The sequence below is a fragment of the Coregonus clupeaformis genome, chromosome 3, assembly GCF_020615455.1.
Source record: "Coregonus clupeaformis isolate EN_2021a chromosome 3, ASM2061545v1, whole genome shotgun sequence".
Lineage (NCBI taxonomy): Eukaryota > Metazoa > Chordata > Actinopteri > Salmoniformes > Salmonidae > Coregonus > Coregonus clupeaformis.
The window spans coordinates 22,260,323-22,282,220 of NC_059194.1; the positions used below are offsets into that span (position 1 = coordinate 22,260,323).

General features: G+C 41.4%; 2 protein-coding genes across 2 annotated transcripts; one reads left to right on the forward strand and one right to left on the reverse strand.

Moving 5' to 3' along the window:
- Positions 1–66: 66 nt before the first annotated feature.
- On the reverse strand, positions 67–14,452 carry LOC121541926 (protein NipSnap homolog 3A). Its single transcript, XM_041851321.2, has 6 exons — positions 14,168–14,452; positions 5,481–5,688; positions 3,613–3,774; positions 1,274–1,423; positions 1,063–1,149; positions 67–944 (listed from the first exon to the last, which is right to left on the reverse strand). Exons 1-6 carry the CDS (start codon positions 14,243–14,245, stop codon positions 868–870), a joined length of 762 nt encoding a protein of 253 aa, XP_041707255.1. The 5' UTR covers positions 14,246–14,452; the 3' UTR covers positions 67–867.
- A 2,658-nt stretch (positions 14,453–17,110) lies between these two features.
- LOC121546371 (exosome complex component RRP40) lies at positions 17,111–21,277 on the forward strand. The gene is made up of 4 exons (XM_041857592.2): positions 17,111–17,426; positions 17,832–17,981; positions 18,520–18,671; positions 20,438–21,277. Exons 1-4 carry the CDS (start codon positions 17,211–17,213, stop codon positions 20,643–20,645), a joined length of 726 nt encoding a protein of 241 aa, XP_041713526.1. The 5' UTR covers positions 17,111–17,210; the 3' UTR covers positions 20,646–21,277.
- The last annotated feature ends 621 nt before the right edge of the window (positions 21,278–21,898 follow it).

Sequence of the window (21,898 nt, forward strand, 5' to 3'; positions counted from 1 at the left end):
TTTCTTAATCTTGTGTCAACATGGCTGTAAACTTAATCCTGTCTAAAACCACATTTCAGCAGAATGTTTCATTTTGAAATAGGTCTTTATTGGTCTTACATTTTCGCATAGCCTTCTTTTGACAAAGGCTACAGAAAAGTGCATTCTAGTCCAGACAAGTATTCATGTGGAATGTACACAATGAATAAGACACAATTATCCATACCTATTAATACGGTATGGTCCTTCGTAGCTCAGTTGGTAGAGAATGGCGCTTGTAACGCCAGAGTAGTGGGTTCGATTCCCGGGACCACCCATACGCAAAACCTTTGCACTCATGACTGAGTCGCACACATGACTAAGTCGCTTTGGATAAAAGAGTCTACTAAATGGCATATATTATATTACATATAAATGTAATCCATGATTACTAACATAATACTGTTTGATTCATAGCAACTGAAAGAAGACTGCTTGAGGTAACTTATTACATGTTTAAGATTTAACAGAGGCATTTCATAACAAGCAGTTCTTTACAGCATAGAAATGCGTTTCACAAGAGCCATCTTGTTATAAGACTGAACAGTCCGCAATAGAATGACATAAACATTATTATAGCCATGGTCCTAATTAAACTTGGTCCTGAGTGACCGTTATATATTGATATCAATGTAACATTCATAATTACAAGTAATTATTTGTTTGAGTGCTACTGTCATCACATTTAGATGATATGATCACCATTGGTCGATTGATTTAATAAGAAATCTCAGTCACATTTTATAACCTCTACTTAGGTCTATCAACTGTGTAAGGCACATATCAGATTGACAGCATATTAGATGCAGTTGAGGTTTAGTCCCTTCAATCCTGGGTTTCAGTGTGAGATCACTTGAGGGGAGAGTAAGGGCAGGGGAACATGAGTTTGTTCGTCTGCGACTCCAGATAGGTCACACTCTCCCTCACTGTGGGGAGAGAGCGCATGAGAGAGAGAGAGAGATTTAGAAGAGTGCATATAGAAACTAAAATGTGAATAGAGCTGGCAAAATTCCCTTTTCTTCTTGGATAAATTGAAAGGTTTACCGGCTGCCACCACCCTGGCATCCCCATGGGCTTTGTGGCGTACTGCTGCCCGCTGGTCCGGACTCTCATACCACCACAGGGCATTGGCTGGCAAACACAAGGAGAAATCACAGTCTGCCTCACACTACTGCATTCATATTATAATCTTATAGTGTTACCCATGTATTAGATCATTCCATCCTGATAATCATTGACCCGATTGTTACTGTACCTTTGTTGAGCTGTCCAAACTCGCTGTGAAAGACCCCTACCAGGTGGGCGTGTCCCCCAGCAGCGTAGGTATTGACTGCAGCCTGGAAGGCCTCCCCCCACACTGCTGGACCCCCTGGCCTCATCTGGAACGATGCCAACTCATATACCCCTGAAACACACACACATACAGTGGGGAAAAAAAATATTTAGTCAGCCACCAATTGTGCAAGTTCTCCCACTTAAAAAGATGAGAGGCCTGTAATTTTCATCATAGGTACACGTCAACTATGACAGACAAAATGAGGGGAAAAAAATCCAGAAAATCACATTGTAGGATTTGTAATGAATTTATTTGCAAATTATGGTGGAAAATAAGTATTTGGTCAATAACAAAAGTTTCTCAATACTTTGTTATATACCCTTTGTTGGCAAGGACACAGGTCAAACGTTTCCTGTAAGTCTTCACAAGGTTTTCACACACTGTTGCTGGTATTTTGGCCCATTCCTCCATGCAGATCTCCTCTAGAGCAGTGATGTTTTGGGGCTGTCGCTGGGCAACACGGACTTTCAACTCCCTCCAAAGATTTTCTATGGGGTTGAGATCTGGAGACTGGCTAGGCCACTCCAGGACCTTGAAATGCTTCTTACGAAGCCACTCCTTCATTGCCCGGGCGGTGTGTTTGGGATCATTGTCATGCTGAAAGACCCAGCCACGTTTCATCTTCAATGCCCTTGCTGATGGAAGGAGGTTTTCACTCAAAATCTCACGATACATGGCCCCATTCATTCTTTCCTTTACACGGATCAGTCGTCCTGGTCCCTTTGCAGAAAAACAGCCCCAAAGCATGATGTTTCCACCCCCATGCTTCACAGTAGGTATGGTGTTCTTTGGATGCAACTCAGCATTCTTTGTCCTCCAAACACGACGAGTTGAGTTTTTACCAAAAAGTTATATTTTGGTTTCATCTGACATTCTCCCAATCCTCTTCTGGATCATCCAAATGCACTCTAGCAAACTTCAGACGGGCCTGGACATGTACTGGCTTAAGCAGGGGGACACGTCTGGCACTGCAGGATTTGAGTCCTTGGCGGCGTAGTGTGTTACTGATGGTAGGCTTTGTTACTTTGGTCCCAGCTCTCTGCAGGTCATTCACTAGGTCCCCCCGTGTGTTCTTGTGATCATTTTGACCCCACGGGGTGAGATCTTGCGTGGAGCCCCAGATAAAGGGAGATTATCAGTGGTCTTGTATGTCTTCCATTTCCTAATAATTGCTCCCACAGTTGATTTCTTCAAACCAAGCTGCTTACCTATTGCAGATTCAATCTTCCCAGCCTGGTGCAGGTCTACAATTTTGTTTCTGGTGTCCTTTGACAGCTCTTTGGTCTTGGCCATAGTGGAGTTTGGAGTGTGACTGTTTGAGGTTGTGGACAGGTGTCTTTTATACTGATAACAAGTTCAAACAGGTGCCATTAATACAGGTAACGAGTGGAGTACAGAGGAGCCTCTTAAAGAAGAAGTTACAGGTCTGTGAGAGCCAGAAATCTTGCTTGTTTGTAGGTGACCAAATACTTATTTTCCACCATAATTTGCAAATAAATTCATTAAAAATCCTACAATGTGATTTTCTGGAGACGTGTACCTATGATGAAAATTACAGGCCTCTCTCATCTTTTTAAGTGGGAGAACTTGCACAATTGGTGGCTGACTAAACACTTTTTTTCCCCACTGTACCTAACACCCTTAATAATATGCAACATATCCAACTATTATAATTTCCTAAACCAACCCCTAGCCTCTACAACTGCTTTAAATCTATCTTAGTGGTTTGGCAGAACACTTTTATTCCAGAGCAGTTTACTGAGATCATTCAACTGCTGAGGGTGATGCAACACAGCACTACAGATCCCCAATTTACATTTTAATCAGTAAGCAGACGCTCTTATCCAGAGCGACTTACAGGCGCAATTAGGTTTAAGTGCCTTGCTCAATGGCACATTGACAGATTAGTCACCTAGGGGATTCGTAGCAGCAACCTTTTGGTTACTTGCCCAACGCTCTTAGCCGCTAGGCTACCTGCCACCACCTCTTTTGGGTAAACAGGGCTGATTTCATTTCCTGCAAAAAACACAAAGGTGCTGTCCAGTACTTACGAGGAATATGAATGAATATAACTCCTCTAAAAAAACAGTTCTGTTGTTTACTAAATGAGTGCTAGATTAGTGAGGTCCAAGGAAATTAACACAAAAGGACAATGCACGCGCACAAACAAAGGGAGAAGTTCTGTTGATTTCTGTCTAGGGACAACTCAACTCTATCAGTGTCAGACGAGAGGGTAATTATTTCACTCAGCTACTCACCACCTTCCTTGGGAGGCCTTTCCACCTTGCTCCAGGGCACCAGATACGTGACCTCGTTGTCCTGAGACATGAGCATGGGCATGGCCTTGGAGATGTACTCCTCAATCCATTTGGGGTCCTGAGCCAAGGATGCGCGCACACCCGCCCGCTGAGCATAGCTGTCTAGATAGCAACACAACAACAGGAGAGACAGTGAGATATACTGAAGATACAATGGCTTATTTTACATTGGAGTTCTCTGGGCTTGAGTTTGTGTAGGTTCCCTTACAGTCAATTTAGGATTCAGAAATTCAAACTTGAGTGCTTGCTTATTGTAGGTGAAATTCAATTCCTTTAAACTTTTGAAGTCGGAAGTTTACATACACTTAGGTTGGAGTCATTAAAACTCGTTTTTCAACCACTCCACACATTTCTTGTTAACAAACTATAGTTTGGCAAGTCGGTTAGGACATCTACTTTGTGCATGACACAAGTAATTTTTCCAACAATTGTTTACAGACAGATAATTTCACTGTATCACAATTGCAGTGGGTCAGAAGTTTACATACACTAAGTTGACAGTGCCTTTAAACAGCTTGGAAAATTCCAGAAAATGATGTCATGGCTTTAGATGCTTCTGATAGGCTAATTGACATCATTTGAGTCAATTGGAGGTGTACCTGTGGATGTATTTCAAGGCCTACCTTCACACTCAGTGCCTCTTTGCTTGACATCATGGAAAAATCAAAAGAAATCAGCCAAAAATGGTTGACCTCCACAAGTCTGGTTTATCCTTGGGAGCAATTTCCAAACGCCTGAAGGTACCACGTTCATCTGTACAAACAATAGTACGCAAGTATAAACACCATGGGACCACGCAGCCATCATACCACTCAGGAAGGTGACACATTATGTCTCCTAGAGATGAACGTACTTTGGTGCGTAAAGTGCAAATCAATCCCAGAACAACAGCAAAGGACTTTGTGAAGATGCTGGAGGAAACAGGTACAAAAGTATCTATATCCACAGTAAATCGAGTCCTATATCGACATAACCTGAAAGGCCCCTCAGCAAGGAAGAAACCAATGCTCCAAAACCGCCATAAAAAAGCCAGACTACGGTTTGCAACTGCACATGGGGACAAAGATTTTACTTTTTGGAGAAATGTCCTCTGGTCTGATGAAACAAAAATAAAACTGTTTGGCCATAATGACCATCGTTATGTTTGGAGGAAAAAGGGAAAGGCTTGCAAGCCGAAGAACACCATCCCAACCGTGAAGCACGGGGGTGGCAGCATCATGCTGTGGGGGTGCTTTGCTGCAGGAGGGACTGGTGCACTTCACAAAATAGATGGCATCATGAGGAATGAAAATTATGTGGATATATTGAAGCAACATCTCAAGACATCAGTCAGGAAGTTAAAGCTTGGTCGCAAATGGGTCTTCCAAATGGACAATGACCCCAAGCATACTTCCAAAGTTGTGGCAAAAATTCACCCAACTTATTGTGGGAAGCTTGTGGAAGCCTACCCGAAACGTTTGACCCAAGTTAAACAATTTAAAGGCAATGCTACCAAATACTAATTGAGTGTATGTAAACTTCTGACCCACTGGAAATGTGATGAAATAAATCATTCTCTCTACTATTATTCTGACATTTCACATTCTTGAAATAAAGTGGTGATCCTAACTGACTTAAGACAGGGAATTTTTACTAGGATTAAATGTCAGGAATTGTAAAAAAAAACTGAGTTTAAATGTATTTGGCTAAGGTGTATGTAAACTTCCGACTTCAACTGTACAATTTCAATGTACAGTATTTCCTGAGTTGACTGAATTCCACATGGAACTGGCCAAAAAGCCCTAGCTTGCTCTCTGCCTCCTCCTCACCATACTTCCAGATATGGAAGACCTGGTTCAAGCCTCCGTACTCCACGCTCCAGTAGCCCAGGAGCTCTGAGTGAGCAGTACGCAGGTGGATCTTCTCATTGGTCAGCTTGAGGAAGGCAGCGTTCTTCTCTGGCAGGATTCTGTAGGTACGGAATTCATAGAAGGTCCCATTTTGCTGCTGGGGCCCAGTGGAAATACAGTCTCTAGGCTGAAAGGAGAGAAGTACAGTCACTGCTGACACCCTGTAGCCAATGTGGATTTTACATGCAATCAATGGTAACTGAATTTAGCTGAGACAGATTTATCACATTAAAATGTATACCGAACAAAAACTGTTGATTTCAAAGTTTAACAAACCATAGAACTCTTTGCACAGGGACTACTTTGAACAATTTCCACTGAACATTTTACAAAAACACATTTACAGGAAGAACTGTGCATATCCAAAGTTTAGTAACAGAATAAAACCGAGGGAGATTTTACAGTAAATCTGTTAACAGACTTTGCATCTGCAGTTTTTCCAGTAAATGTATTTTTTTTTTATGTACTGTGTACTGTAAACTGTTCAAGGTAGTCATTGTGTATAGTATGGCTTGTTAAACTTTGAAATCAATGGTTTTTGTTTGGCATACATTTTAAAGTAAAAAATTGGAGTCTCTGCATAATTCCGTTAGCATGGAATTGACCATTACTGACAGCATGAAATTCTAATACCATATTATATGTATTCTAATTTATCTCTTCATTTCATGTTTTTTGTTTGAGGGACCCAGCTGGATACTTCATTCAATTCACGAGACAGTCTCATAACTTAAACAATGTGGTTTTAGTCAAACCTGCTGTGTTGTCTTTCCACTATTTATCACGTTAAGTTAAATCTTTAACTAATTGCCTACTCATATGAGCACAAAACTATTCTGGGCCCGGTTTCCCGATAGCGATGGAATTTAGGTTTACCAGTGTTTTATTGATGCATCTTTGCTACAAAAATTATAATTCTAAAATTCTGAAATTCTAATACCATATTATATGTATTCAATGTAAATAGTCCAGGTGGCCATTTGATTAATTGTTCAGCAGTCTTATGGCTTGGGGGTAGAAGCTGTTAAGGAGCCTTTTGGTCCTAGACTTGGCGCTCCGGTACCGCTTGCCGTGCGGTAGCAGAGAGAGCAGTCTATGACTTGGGTGACTGGAGTCTTTGACAATTTTTTGGGCCTTCCTCTGACAGCGCCTAGTATATAGGTTCTGAATGGCAGGAAGCTTGGCCCAAGTGATGTTCTGGGCCGTACGCACTACCCTCTGTAGCGCCTTACGGTCAGATGCCGAGCATTTGCCATACCAGGCGGTGATGCAACCGGTCAGGATGCTCTCGATGGTGCAGCTGTAAAACTTTGAGGATCTGGGGACCTATGCCAAATCTTTTCAGTCTCCTGAGGGGGAAAAGGTGTTGTCGTGCCCTCTTCACGACTGTCTTGGTGTGTTTGGACCATGATAGTTTGTGGTGATGTGGACACCAAGGAACTTGAAACCCTCAACCCTCTCCACTACAGCCCAGTCGATGTTAATGGGGGCGTGTTCGGCCCGCCTTTTCCTGTAGTCCACGATCAGCTCCTTTGTCTTACTCACATTGAGGGAGAGGTTGTTGTCCTGGCACCACACTGCCAGGTCTCTGACCTCCTCCCTATAGGCTATCAGGCCTACCACTGTTGTGTCATCAGCAAACTTAATGATGGTGTTGGAGTCGTGTTTGGCCATGCAGTCGTGGGTGAACAGGGAGTACAGGAGGGGACTAAGCACACACCCCTGAGGGGCCAAAGTGTTGAGGATCAGCGTGGCAGACGTGTTGTTGCCTACCCTTACCACCTGGGACGGCCCGTCAGGAAGTCCAGGATCCAGTTGCAGAGGGAGGTGTTTAGTCCCAGGGTCCTTAGCTTAGTGATGAGCTTTGTGGGCACTATGGCATTGAACGCTGAGCTGTAGTCAATGAACAGCATTTTCACATAGGTGTTCCTTTTGTCCAGTTGGGAAAGGGCAGTGTGGAGTGCGATTGAGACATCTGTGGATCTGTTGGGGCGGTATGCAAATTGGAGTGGGTCTAGGGTTTCCGGGATGATGGTATTGATATGAGCCATGACCAGACTTTCAAAGCACTTCATGGCTACCGACGTGAGTGCTACGGGGCGGTAATCATTTAGGCAGGTTACCTTCGCTTCCTTGGGCACAGGGACTATGGTGGTCTGCTTGAAACATAGGTATTACAGACTCCGTCAGGGAGAGGTTGAAAATGTCAGTGAAGACATTTGGTCCGCCCATGCTTTGAGTACACGTCCTGGTAATCCCCATGGCTTTGTGAATGTTAACCTGTTAAAGGTCTTGCTCACATCGGCTACCGAGAGCGTGATCACACAGTCTTCCGGAACAGCTGGTGCTCTCATGCATGCTTCAGTGTTGCTTGCCTCGATGCGAACAAAAAAGGCATTTAGCTCATCTGGTAGGCTTGCGTCACTGGGCAGCTCGCGGCTGGGTTTCCCTTTGTAGTCCGTAATAGTTTTCAAGCCCTGCCACATCTGACGAGCGTCAGAACCGGTGTAGTAGGATTAAATCTTTATCCTGTATTGATGCTTTGCCTGTCTAATGGTTTGTCTGAGGGCGTAGCGGGATTTCTTATAAACATCTGGATTAGTGTCCCGCTCCTTGAAAGCGGCAGTTCTAGCCTTTAGCTCGATGAGGATGTTGCCTGTAATCCATGGTTTCTGGTTGGGATATGTATGTATGGTCACTGTGGGGACGACGTCGTCGATACACTTATTGATGAAGCCGGTGACTGAGGTGGTATCCTCCTCAATGCCATTGGATGAATCCCGGAACATATTCCAGTCTGTGCTAGCAAAACAGTCCTGTAGCGTAGCATCCGCGTCATCTGACCACTTCCGTATTGAACGAGTCACTGGTACTTCCTGCTTTAGTTTTTGCTTGTAAGCAGGTATCAGGAGGATAGAATTATGGTCAGATTTGCCAAATGGAGGGCGAGGGAGAGCTTTGTATGCGTCTCTGTGTGTGAAGTAAAGGTGGTCTAGAGATTTTTTTCCTCTGGTTGCACATTATACATGCTGGTAGAAATGAGGTAAAACGGATTTAAGTTTGCCTTCATTAAAGTCCCCAGCCACTAGGAGCACCGTTTCTGGATGAGCATTTTCTTGTTTGCTTATGGCCTTATACAGCTTGTTCAGTGCGGTCTTAGTGCCAGCATCGATTTGTGGTGGTAAATAGATGGCTACTAATAATATAGATGAGAACTCCCAACAAAGTGAAGTTAGGATATATAAGTTATCCTGTACGAGCTTATGTGCCGAATACATTACGGCGTTACAGGTGTCAAACTTATGGGCATGTGGCAGCCAGTGGCGGTTCTAGACACATTTTACTAGGGGGGCCAAGGAGGGGCCAGTGTTTAATCAGGGGGGCACACATAAAAAAAACTGGCAACACATGATATTCAAAGATTATAAACTTTATTTTACTTTAAAATCATATGACATTTATTATAACACGTATTTTGTACAAGAGTGCAGATGCAAGAGAGATAGTGCCATAAAAATGAAAAAATAAATAAATAAAATGTTTTAAAAAAGTACAGGGTACAAATACAGGGTTCATATTCAATGTGAACAAAACTCCAGGATACAACAAAGGGTACAACAATGTGCCATTTCCTATTTATGGAAGCCCCACTACTGTGGACAGTTGATTCCACATTTTGTTTTAAGAAAGAAAACTTTCTGAGTGATTTATAAACAAAACACACTACCCTGTATCCATTTAGGTAAAATAAACCAAATCAGAAAAGAAATTCAATTCAAAGAGGCTTTACTAGCATGACCATATTGACATACAGTATTGCTAAAGCACATAAACAGGAAAACGTGTTACACATTAACATCCAGTAGTCCAATAGGATGCAGACAATAAACATTAAGTTAACATTCGTTTAAAAGCAACAATCATGTCAACACAATGTAGCAATATGAACAACACTGATGGATATCAGCAACAACATGAAAACAAGAATATTACAGGTGTCTGTGTGTGTGTGTGTGTGTGTCTGTGTCTTTGTGTACTTCACTGTCAGTTGATGAGCAGGTGTACAAAAAAAGGCTTTACAACATATATGGGCAAGTCCATTTAGGACAGCACATTTCCACCATAGTTCACATTAGGAAAAAATGACAGCATGAATGCTCACTAAACAAACATATACTACATATACCTTTTTATTAGGGGTGTAACGATTCGTTTTAACAACGATTCGATTTGTATCACGATTCGTGGTTGTCGATACGATTCAAGGACGATATTGGTTCATTTAGAACGATACGATCCGAAACGATTCAGTGACTTGAAATCGATTCAGTAACCTTTTAGCCAAAAATTCAACCAGTGTGACTGAAATAAATACCTGGTAACCAGTTGCATTTTAATGGCTGGCAATAGTCTTGATATTTTTAACAGTGTTTCATGACTCCATGCAGACCATCTGGTATTATGAAACTTACCAAAAGTCTCACAAGTCCGTCTGTTATGGCCTGTGCGGTTCGGTCAGCACCCAATTCAATCAGTCCAATAAAGTCCGAAGTAAACTCTCCGTTGCTGGACACAGACACAATGTAAACTATTTCCTGCTCAGTTTTTGTGATGTCCTCAGATCCATCAAAAAGCATTCAGTAAAGGAACATCCTCAGAATAGGAAGACATGGGACGTGCGTGTTTAGCTTTATGGAAAGAGAAAAATATTAAACAGAGCTTGCCGCTGTTCTTCATTCAGCTTGTCTCGGCGACTGGACATTTATTCTCGGCTCGCTTTTAGCAATGGCTTGCGCCACATTCGTGTGCTCCTTGCTCTTTTCATGTTTGTCAAATAAAGGATGGTTGAAATTCTTTGAGCCTTTATAAAATGCACCTGTTTTGTCTGCTAGATGTGGATTTGAGCGGCAAATCTTGCACCACATTTCAGTGCGCTCATCGTTAGCTTCAAGCCACTTTTCCGAAAAAAGTATTTTCTTCGGCTCTGGCTCCAGTTGGCGTTTCTTTGTAGGTGGCGAAACGCCAAAGAATCTGCTTAATGTCTGTTGCTTTTTGGACATCCCTGACAGTAGTTGACAAGCAACATGTCATGTGTAAGGTTAGATGAGAAGATCGGTCAAGTACGCAAAGGCGCGTAGTAACACAAGTGGCATTACGCATTCCTGATTTTTGTCGCGCTTGCGTATCTGCGTACCAGTTATGTGCACCCCTGCATATAAAGTCTGACGTGCTTAAATCCAATGGGTTATTTCCTAGTATCGATACAATCGATTTATTACATTTTAAAACGATGTTAGATCGATATATGTTGTCCAAAAGGCCAACTCGCCAAGCACAGATCGATGTAGTTGGATCATATGAATATAAATCGATACATCGATGTAGTAGATGGATCGTTACACCCCTACTTTTTATACAAATTTTTTTTCAGTAATGTTTTAAGAGTGAAAGGGAAGTAAGCAATCGCTCATCATAGGATCATACATATTTCAGTTACAATATTAGTTACAATATTAGTGTTAGTTAGATCATCATGTCAAAGCTGGACCTGCAAAGTCTGAACGACACAAGTGTGCAATGATTGGAGTGATTTTGTTTCTTTTTTTTCTTGCTTTGCTTGTTTTCAAAAGGAAAAATCATAGTTGGTAAAAAATAAAATAAACTTTCGTTGAAAGGTATCACACTGTATAATTTACAAATATCTAAAGAGGTTTAGTGGATGCCATAAAACATCTGTGGAGCTTGAAGATTTGTAGTACATAGATGTTTGGCAGAGATAATTCAAAAGAATAAAATCATAAACTCTATCTATCTATCTATCTATACTGAGAGAGAGAGAGAGAGAGAGAGAGAGAGAGAGAGAGAGAGAGAGAGAGAGAGAGAGAGAGAGAGAGAGAGAGAGAGAGAGAGAGAGAGAGAGAGAGAGAGAGAGAGAAGTGTTTCCTTAGAGCAGTACATGCAGCAATCACTTAATGGAGTGATGTCATAATGGGGCACAAAACTTTGGGGATGTGGATGGAAAGTTACAGGCAGGAGAGGGGAACCAACAGAAGCAGGTCTTGAGACATGAGTTTGCCCCTTTTTGAAAACCTCTTGAGAGAGGATTGGTGGGATATATATACATACATACAAACATACATACACTCTAGTAGTGTGTGGAACTACTGGTACTGTGAGGAAAAAAAGATAGATGATGTAAAATGAAAAATAATAAAACAAGGAGTCCTCACCCTCTTCTTCATCCTCCTCACCCTCTTCTTCATCCTCCTCACCCTCTGGAATTTCCCTCTCTTTGTCAGACCCCTCACTTTCATCACATGCTGGCTCTCCCTCTTCCTCAACTTTCTCAAAACCTCGATTTGTTTCTCTCACTTTTTTGTTTGCTGGGGCAAAAAATGACTTTATGTCCCTTCCTCGTTTCATGATAACTATTAGAAGAAGAAAAAACGTAGGGGCATGCATTACATTTTGTTACCTAACCATCCCTCCCTACTTAACACTGGCAGATAACCTGTTGATTACTTTACTAAAAATGTATTTGTTATCGCGATGCAACAGCCAAGACGGATGAAGTTACGTGGTTAACATCACAACATTGTGTAGACCTAGCAAGGATAGCCTACTAGCCTACTTTTTGGGTGCGCCACTCTAATTTACCCGTGTAGAACGTTGCCGTGTAGAGCGTTGCATTAGTTCCGCTTTTGGCGCTCGCGTGTAAAATAGTTATAAATTCATAATTTTTTATTTGGTCAGCACGGGGGGGCCACAGGGGTGGCCAGGGACATTTCCAGGGAGGCACGGGCCTCCCCCGGCCTCCGTGTAAAACCGCCACTGGTGGCAGCAGTGTGTAGGAGGGAGGTTCCAAGGTGTGAGAAGTGTGCAGAAGGGCATGAGACAAAGCAATGTGTAGCATTGGGGAAAGTAGTGGTATGTGTTAATTGTAGGGGTACCCATGGGGCTGGGGATCAGAAATGTTCTGTGCAAGAGAGGCAGGTTGAGGTTTCCAGGGTAAGAGTAGTGCAGAAGTTGTCATATGCTGAGGCAGTGAAGAAAGTAGAGGAAGATGGGTCAAGGGGGAGGAGTGGTGAGAGTAGTAGATATGTACCAGTACAGAGGGATAGGCCAACAAGTTATATATGTTTCAGTAAGATTAGATTTTTAACATTTATAGCAATGGTTATCAACTGTACTGCAGGGATGGAACGTAAGTCAAAGAAAATTGAGGTTGTGGTGGCAGCTGCAGAGAGGTATTTGGGTGTGCGAGACTTGACATCAGAAGAGTTACAGGGTGTGTTAAGTGGTGATGTCCCATCCTTTCAGGTTGAGGGCATGAGGTAGGAATTAATATATTTAAATAGTGGAGTAGGGTGTTGTTAATTTAATTTAATTAATTTGTGAGGGTATTGTTAGATGGTAGGGTATTTCTTTATTTTATTTTATTTTCAAACAAAATATAAGGGAGTTACTCCAGTCTAGTAGGTGGCGGTAATGCAACATATTGGATGCCAACCGCCGTTAAACCTCATCGAAGAAGAATAGATGAGAACTGTCTTGGTCGATAGAGTACCTCATGATTAGCTGTAGACGACACTATCTAAGGCGAGCAATACCTCGAGACTTATTTAATATATGTATTTCAATATGATTTAAATAGGCTTACTGTTTATATTTTAATGCAGTGATCTCGGGTTTCATTTTAAGCATATTTTTATAATTCGCTTGTTTGTATCAATTGTAAAGACATTGGTAACTTTGTATTTGTAGTCAACTTTGTTCTGAAGTTATCCGCGGTCACAGCGGAGATCTTCTGTGGAGCCTAAAGGCCTAAAGTGACGCGGGAGGGCAAAAAAGCATCTACGAACCACTTAGCTGTTCTACGAGTGGGCAAAAGTTAGACTACGAGCGTTTTCAAGTGCAACGTTAATAACGATGGTTTTGGGAAACAGCTCGGAGATTTAACGATGCACCGGAAGGTTCTAACGATGAACATAGCCTTAAGATGCTTTTGGAAAAACCGGGCCCTAGCCTTTTGGAATCAGTTTGCTATCGAACCTTTCGTTCAGTTTGGTCCAAAGGTCTGTAGTACAGTGGAGTTTGACTTCTCCCTAGCACGCCAGTCTAAAATGTCTGCAGTGTGCATACATTATATTGCATACTCGTACTCTGTTGCTTCAAAAATCTAAGACAATATTACCTTAATATGCAAAGTCACACTGTATGCTATAGGTCCATGGTAAATAAAACATGTAAAATGCATGACATTTTCACATGGAATGACTTAATGAAGTTAAGGCAATTATGACAACCTACGTAAAATGAATAATAGCGCCGTATGCCGGTCGGTTGGGCTACATACGCCAGAGGGCAAGTCTCTTGCTTCTCTCTCTTAATTGCCAAGATTTCGTAATACCACGCATATCTTGCAAAAAGCGTTTGCATAAATGAAAACTGAAACTCACATTGACTTTTGTCAAACCTGATGACTGTTACTAAGTTACAAACGTGAACTTTTAAAATATAACAATGTGAACAAACAATCAACTTGCATTGGAATTTGCCTTCATCGCACTGTCAAAGTAGACCAAATTATAATAGTCCAAACTTACCACCACGTCACCATTTTTCCAACAAATATTTTCTATAAGCCTTGACGATCTGCGAAACGAATTTCTTACTGTAAACATTTCGCTTGGAAGTCTTTAACACTAGTGTTACAAAAAGTATCCAAGAGCACCGTGCGAGTTCGTCAGAGAGGATGGCGAAGCGAGAGGTTTCACACTCGTCCAAATCTGTACAAGATAATTAATTTATATGGGTTTATTTTGGACCTAAACTCGTTCGCCTGCCTTTGCGACAACGACTCCCATTGTTGGTGGGAGACATGAGCATCTCGTCATTATATACAGATCTCTGGTTCCGTAAAACGTTTTTGTGTTGACGGAGAGGAAGAGGCGAAGCGAGAGGATTTACTCCGCCCGATAAGTATTTACTCTGCCCTTTTTTGTATGGAAGTCTATGAGAGTGTGTCGAATTAAGTGAGGCTTATTTGATCGAATAGAAGTTTGGTAATGTTTAGGCTGCTACACAAATGCACTGATATAAGTGGATGCACGTAGCATTCCGGCGACTTTGAGAAAAGCGACTTAGTTATGCCTGTTGTTCACACGCGTATCTGCCCTCTCATTGGCTAGAGTGGTCCCACCTGATCTCACTTGCCTTCGCTCAATTGTGGACATGTCTTTCCATTGTTAGAGCGGTCACTCGGCTTTCTTGTCAATATAATAGATAATCTTTGGCGTTGTGCAAATTGTTGACTACGGAAACCGAGAGAAGCTCAAATTTAGAGATCCGTGAAAAAAAACATAATCCTTTAATCTACATTTCCGATCTCAGTGATGGGAGAAGATAAAATGTGATTTGGTAACATATAGTAAGAATGAAAAATTGCATTTATATCCACACTTGGGTGAGTTCAAATATTATGAATAATAATAAATAAAGTAAAACAAGAAAAGTATAATTTACTATTCCTAGTCTGAATAGTTAATTCAACCAGATTAATGGGCCTCCTGTAGCTCAATTGGTAGAGCATGGCGCTTGCAACGCCAGGGTTGTGGGTTCGTTTCCCTCGGGGGGCCAGTATGAAAAAAAAAAAAGTATGAAAAATGTATGCACTCACTAACTGCAAGTCGCTCTGGATAAGAGCGTCTGCTAAATGGCTAAAATGTAAAAATTAAGACCACCCCCTCTAGAGTCTGTTTCCTCTCAAGCTTTCTTCCTTCCTGTCACTAATTTTAGGATTTATGTCCATATTGTATTAACACTTCTGTGACAAAAGCATTACATTTGATTGACTGCATATAGTAGAAATCATGTGTTCCTTCAAAATGAAAAATAATTCTGGGAATGAGAGCTGCATTAGCACAAAGACAAAGGGCTTGTTCTACGTTGCAGCCGACAGTGCAGGCGACTGCCGACTGACCGAGCTACATATCAACTTGCATCATAAATAACTACTCATTATTATTTGTAGATCAGTCAGTCACCATTTACCAATAATGCATCATGGATTTGATGCTCTCGAACACGGCCAATATAAGTAGGCCAACTATAGGCCTAATAAAACTAAATTAGCCTACCATACAGGTGAAAACAAGACCAGGTCATATTGTTGTGGGGACCAAAATATTACAAATTCGGTAAATATCAGTGAACTGTCTTTAATTCAGTGCTAAAAAAAAAACGTGTTACATAGCAAGGTTTGATAGTTGCTCTTGGTCAAGATGTATGCATTTCATCATCAACACCAGTGTCACATGAACATGATTGGGAAAACTATTTTGCTAGTATGTCTGGCTGTCTTCTTTTCTGCAGGTAAATACATGAATAATTTAAATGAATAAAATGTCTGACTATTCTGTACATAATTCATAATTAATTTCCATTTAGGAACGGTAGTTTGTCAAAACATGACAGATTGTACTGTCCATTGTACTGTTCATTAGCAGTTATGATAATAAATGCTAGGTAGTAAAGAATAAAAGGTTAAATTCTACTTGTGTGTGGTTTAGATGTTGCATTACCAGACGCAGCGGACCGATCCAGACTCTACAGGAGGGTGAGGATTCCATTCAAATATTATCATTACAGTTCTCTATACTAAAAAAAATGTAATGTGGCAACTACACATTAATTCATGAGAATGTCCATGCATGACTATAGAAAACCAGGGTTGGTTTATTCTTCCAGGTGGCAATAATTAATTATACTGAAATGTTTCCTCTCTAATTGTTTGGGTGTGCTGCTTATCTCTGTAGCACCCCCAGCGTCATCCACGCACGGTTGTACATTTTGTTATAGCCAGCAAGCACTGTGTCGTACTACAGTAGCCTGGTTGCAGGATCTGTACAACGAGATCTGGCGACTAGGCCAGTGATTTTCCACCCCGCCTATGAAAAAATATCTATAGGAAACACAGAATTACCACAGAATTAGTCCACTGGAGAAGCTTTATAAGAGACGTTTTGCTTGCTTAAAAACATCTTACTGGCTGTCTCTCTCTCTCTCTCTCTCTCTCTCTCTCTCTCAAGGGAAACCAATGCAGACATCTTGATAGTGAAAGACGGAAGTTGCTGAAGAGTAGCCTACTCAAGTACAGATGGTTCTGCTGTGAATGTGATAATATTATCACATTTATTTTTGATTATTTCTGTGATTGTTAGAATAGATTGTAGAAGTTGTTTTTTATGGAACACTCATGCACAGTACACACACACACTCGCATATATACTCATTTTATATAATCATATTGATTTGTATTAAATCTTAACACTAGCTTTGTAAAGAATACATCGATTTTTCAGTCCCAGCACCTGTGGAATATTTTATAATTAAAGGTCCAGATTATCCTTATTATGTCCACATGGTTTGTTTATTTGTTTGTGTTATATTCCAATCAACATACTACGTGAATAATGACATGAAAATATTAAATGCACAAGATATTACACCTACAGTACATTTAAGTCACATTCTTGGTAGTAGTAACCACATGGGTGAGCTACAACAAGTATACTTCCGTTTTTGCTCTTCCTCGGTTTCCTGTGTCACATTTATTGTTTCCCCCATCAGAAGTGCACATTTACAGACATGCTGAGTTGTTTCAAAGATAAAGTTGGTGATGTTTTATTACCAGGAGATGTATTTTCTTTTCAAATGCCTGAAAGTATCACTGACAGCAAACCCGAGAAAGTCGTTTGTGGACCAGGGCTTCGGCGAAACGGAGATGAAGTTCTCGTTTGCAAAAGCGGAATCCTCCGACATAAACAACCGAATCTGTACTGGATAGACTCTCAGCAAAGGCGGGTATGTATCTATGTAATGACTAATAAATAGCTACCTACCTAGATAGCTAGCTATATTATACAGGGTCTGATTCATTACATGCTTTTGAAGAAGAAATACACGATGCGTTGATAACCACGTGGTTTACAAAGAAAGGTGCATGCCCATGATGTTTCTGAAGAGGTTGGCTACTGTATCTAGTTAGCTACCATCTTTGTCACAGTAAACGGCCAATTCACAACCCCAATACAAATATGGTCTTGGCAGGAATGAGGTAAAAAGGTTGGGGAAAATGGATGGCATGCATGAACATGTTGCACTCTAGTACCAGACTTGGTCTTCCCAAGGGACATATCAGGTGATTGTCACCTGCACAGTCCTTCTCAAGTAAGTTATGGGCTCACTGCTTATTTTCTCCCCCCCCAGTATGTTCCAGGGAAGGGAGAGAGTGTGATTGGCATCATAACTGCCAAGTCAGGTGACATCTTCAAGGTGGATGTAGGGGGGAGTGAGCAGGCATCACTCTCCTACCTGGCCTTTGAGGGGGCTACCAAGAGGAATAGACCTAATGTGCAGGTCAGTATTGTCACAAGCACCTCTTTATTCTTCCAGGTGGCATGAGCCTTTACCTTAAAGGAGTAGTTCACTATTTTACAACTTGATGTTAGATGGTTCCTCACCCTAAAAAGTGGGCCAAGAGAAAATGTAATCCAGGGTTCCGTTTTCTTTAAACAGCCACTACAAACTTCAGCTTACAAGCTAACAATCAATGGAAGGCATGTGAACATGTAAAAAAAACAATTCAACTCCATATTTGGTTTGATGTTACTTAATGGTGATTTGGCTAAAAATAAAAATACATGCTCACATACCCCCTTCAATTCCATTGATTGTTTGTTTGTGGTGGCTAAAGTTAGCTGAAGTTTGTAGTGGCGGTTTAAAGAACTGAAACATGGATTACAGTTTCTCCTGGCCCATAGACTACTTTCAGGGAGAGGAACCATCAAACATCAAGTTGTAAAATAGTGAACTACTCCTTTAAACAACACGTCTTTCAATTTAAAGTTTGATGGCACTAGTCTTTCTCAATTTTCTTTCTGTGGTGCCATTGCAGGTGGGGGACCTGGTGTACTCCCAGTTCATCATTGCCAACAAAGACATGGAGCCGGAGCTGGTGTGTATAGACAGCTGTGGACGAGCCAACGGGATGGGGGTGTTTGGAGCAGGGGGGCTTCTCTTCAAGGTGTCCCTGGGACTTGTACGCAGGTATGTCACAAGACTAAAACTAGTCTATGGTCATTTAGCAAGTGTTATTCAAAACAGCCTTACAGTTAACAAACATATTCAGCATATAACCTACATTCTACAGAAGTACACTACCGGTCAAAAGTTTTAGAACACCTACTCATTCAAGGGTTTTTCTTTATTTGTACTATTTTTTTACATTGTAGAATAAAAGTGAAGACATCAAAACTGTGAAATAACACAAATGGTATCATGTAGTAACCAAAAAAGTGTTAAACAAATCAAAATATATTTTATATTTGAGATTCTTCAAATAACCACCCTTTGCCTTGATGGCAGTTTTACGCACTTTTCCAACAGTCTTGAAGGAGTTCCCACATATGCTGAGCACTTGTTGGCTGCTTTTCCTTCACTCTGCGGTCCGACTCATCCCAAACCATCTCAATTTGGTTGAGGTCGGGGGATTGTGGAGGCCAGGTCATCTGATGCAGCACTCCATCACTCTCTTTCTTGGTCAAATAGCCCTTACACAGCCTGGAGGTGTGTTGGGTCATTGTCCTGTTGAAAAACAAATGATAGTCCCACTAAGCCCAAACCAGATGGGATGGCGTATCGCTGCAGAATGCTGTGGTAGCCATGCTGGTTAAGTGTGCCTTGAATTGTAAATAAATCACAGACAGTGTCACCAGCAAAGCACCCCCACACCATAACACCACCTCCTCCATACTTTACGGTGGGAAATACACATGCGGAGATCATCCGTTCACCCACACCGCGTCTCACAAAGTCACACGGCAGTTGGAACCAAAAATCTCAAATTTGGTCTCCAGACCAAAGGACACATTTCCACCGGTCTAATGTCCATTGCTCGTGTTTCTAGGCCCAAACAAGTCTCTTCTTCTTATTGGTGTCCTTTAGTAGTGGTTTCTTTGCAGCAATTCGACCATGAAGGCCTGATTCACACCGTCCCCTCTGAACAGTTGATGTTGAGATGTGTCTGTGACTTGAACTCTGTGAAGCATTTATTTGGGCTGCAATTTCTGAGGCTGGTAACTAATGAACTTATCCTCTGCAGCAGAGGTAACTCTGGGTCTTCCATTCCTGTGGCGGTCCTCACGAGAGCCAGTTTCATCATCGTGCTTGATGGTTTTTGCGACTGCACTTGAAGAAACTTTCAAATTTCTTGAAATGTTCCATATTGACTGACCCTCATGTCTTAAAGTAATGATGGACTGTCGTTTCTCTTTGCTTATTTGAGCTGTTCTTGCCATAATATGGACTTGGTATTTTACTAAATAGGGCTATCTTCTGTATACCCCCCCTACCTTGTCACAACACAACTGATTGGCTCAAACACATTACGAAGGAAAGAAATTCCACAAATTAACTTTTAAGAAGGCACACCTGTTAATTGAAATGCATTCCAGGTGACTACCTCATGAAGCTGGTTGAGAGAATGCCAAGAGTGTGCAAAGCTGTCATCAAGGCAAAGGGTGGCTATTTGAAGAATCTCAATTATAAAATATATTTTGATTTGTTTAACACTTTTTTGATTACTACATGATTCCATGTGTCATTTCATAGTTTTGATGTCTTCACTATTATTCTACAATGTAGAAAATAGTATAATTTTTTAAAAGAAAAACCCTTGAATGAGTAGATATTCTAAAACTTTTAACCGGTAGTGTATGTCTGTTCTACATTTTACAAATCTATCTAAACATTCTGTAATGTTGCACCACTGAACACGACCCTGGTTCTGAATAGTAACTGTCCTCTCTATCCAGGCTGCTAGCGCCCCAGAGTGAAATAGCCAAGGACCTGGAGAAAATGTTCCCCTTTGAAATTGTGGTGGGGATGAATGGGCGGGTGTGGGTCAAGGCCAAGACCATCCAGCAGACCCTCATCGTGGCCAACTTGCTGGAGAGCTGTGAGAACATGACGGCCCAGCAGCGGCAGACGCTCTTCAGAAGGGTGGCCGATGGATCCATCTAGGCTAGGGGACCACTCTGCTCCGGAGAAGGATGTTCGAGAACTGTCTGAATTAGTGGGGTTTGTCTCAATCATTTGAAGGCAAGGAGGCATTGGTGTGGTCATCTCCTTTCCTTGTCTCCTCTACTCTGACTACTGAGCTAAAAGGACCCGATTGATGAATGCAGTGGAGTTGAAACTTATCAAGTCAAAGGGGATTTTGACCCCAGTGTGTTTGCGCTGTGTGAACAATCACTTATTCTGATATTTTTTACATCTTGTGTACCCGTGAGTAAGGACAGTGGCCTTTTGTTTGTCAACTCTTTATTTTTTGAGAAATAAATAATGAATCTGTGTTGATTGAAAAACAAAAAAGCAGTGTTCATGTTCAAACCAGTCCACAAGGGGGCACCACTTTCATTTGCTAGCTGTCATCTGCTGGCAAGAAGTGAGACTCGATTGATGACTGTATGCAGGAAAAAACCTCCCATACTGTGTGGGAGGGGTAACTAACAGATCACAGATGACATTGAGCAGGACCTATTCAAGGAAGAGTGACTAACTCACACACCCACCCTCATTAAGCTTGTGTACATACAGTTGAAGTCGGAACCTTACATACACTTAGGGTGGAGTCATTAAAACTCGTTTTTCAACCACTCCACACATTTCTTGTTAACAAACTATAGTTTTGGCAAGTCGGTTAGGACATCTACTTTGTGCATGACACAAGTAATTTTTCCAACAATTGTTTACAGACAGATTATTTCACTTATAATTAACTGTATCATAATTGCAGTGGGTCAGAAGTTTACATACACTAAGTTGACTGTGCCTTTAAACAGCTTGGAAAATTCCAGAAAATGATGTCATGGCTTTAGAAGCTTCTGATAGGTTAATTGACATCATTTGAGTCAATTGGAGCTGTACCTGTGGATGTATTTCAAGGCCTACCTTCAAACTCAGTGCCTCTTTGCTTGACATCATGGGAAAATCAAAAGAAATAAGCCAAGACCTCAGCAAATTGTTGACCTCCACAAGTCTGGTTCATCCTTGGGAGCAATTTCCAAACGCCTGAAGGTACCACGTTCATCTGTACAAACAATAGTACGCAAGTATAAACACCATGGGACCACGCAGCTGTCATACCGCTCAGGAAGGAGACGCGTTCTGTCTCCTAGAGATGAACGTACTTTGGTGCGAAAAATGAAAATCAATCCCAGAACAACAGCAAATGACCTTGTGAAGATGCTGGTAAGTAAAACGAGTCCTATATC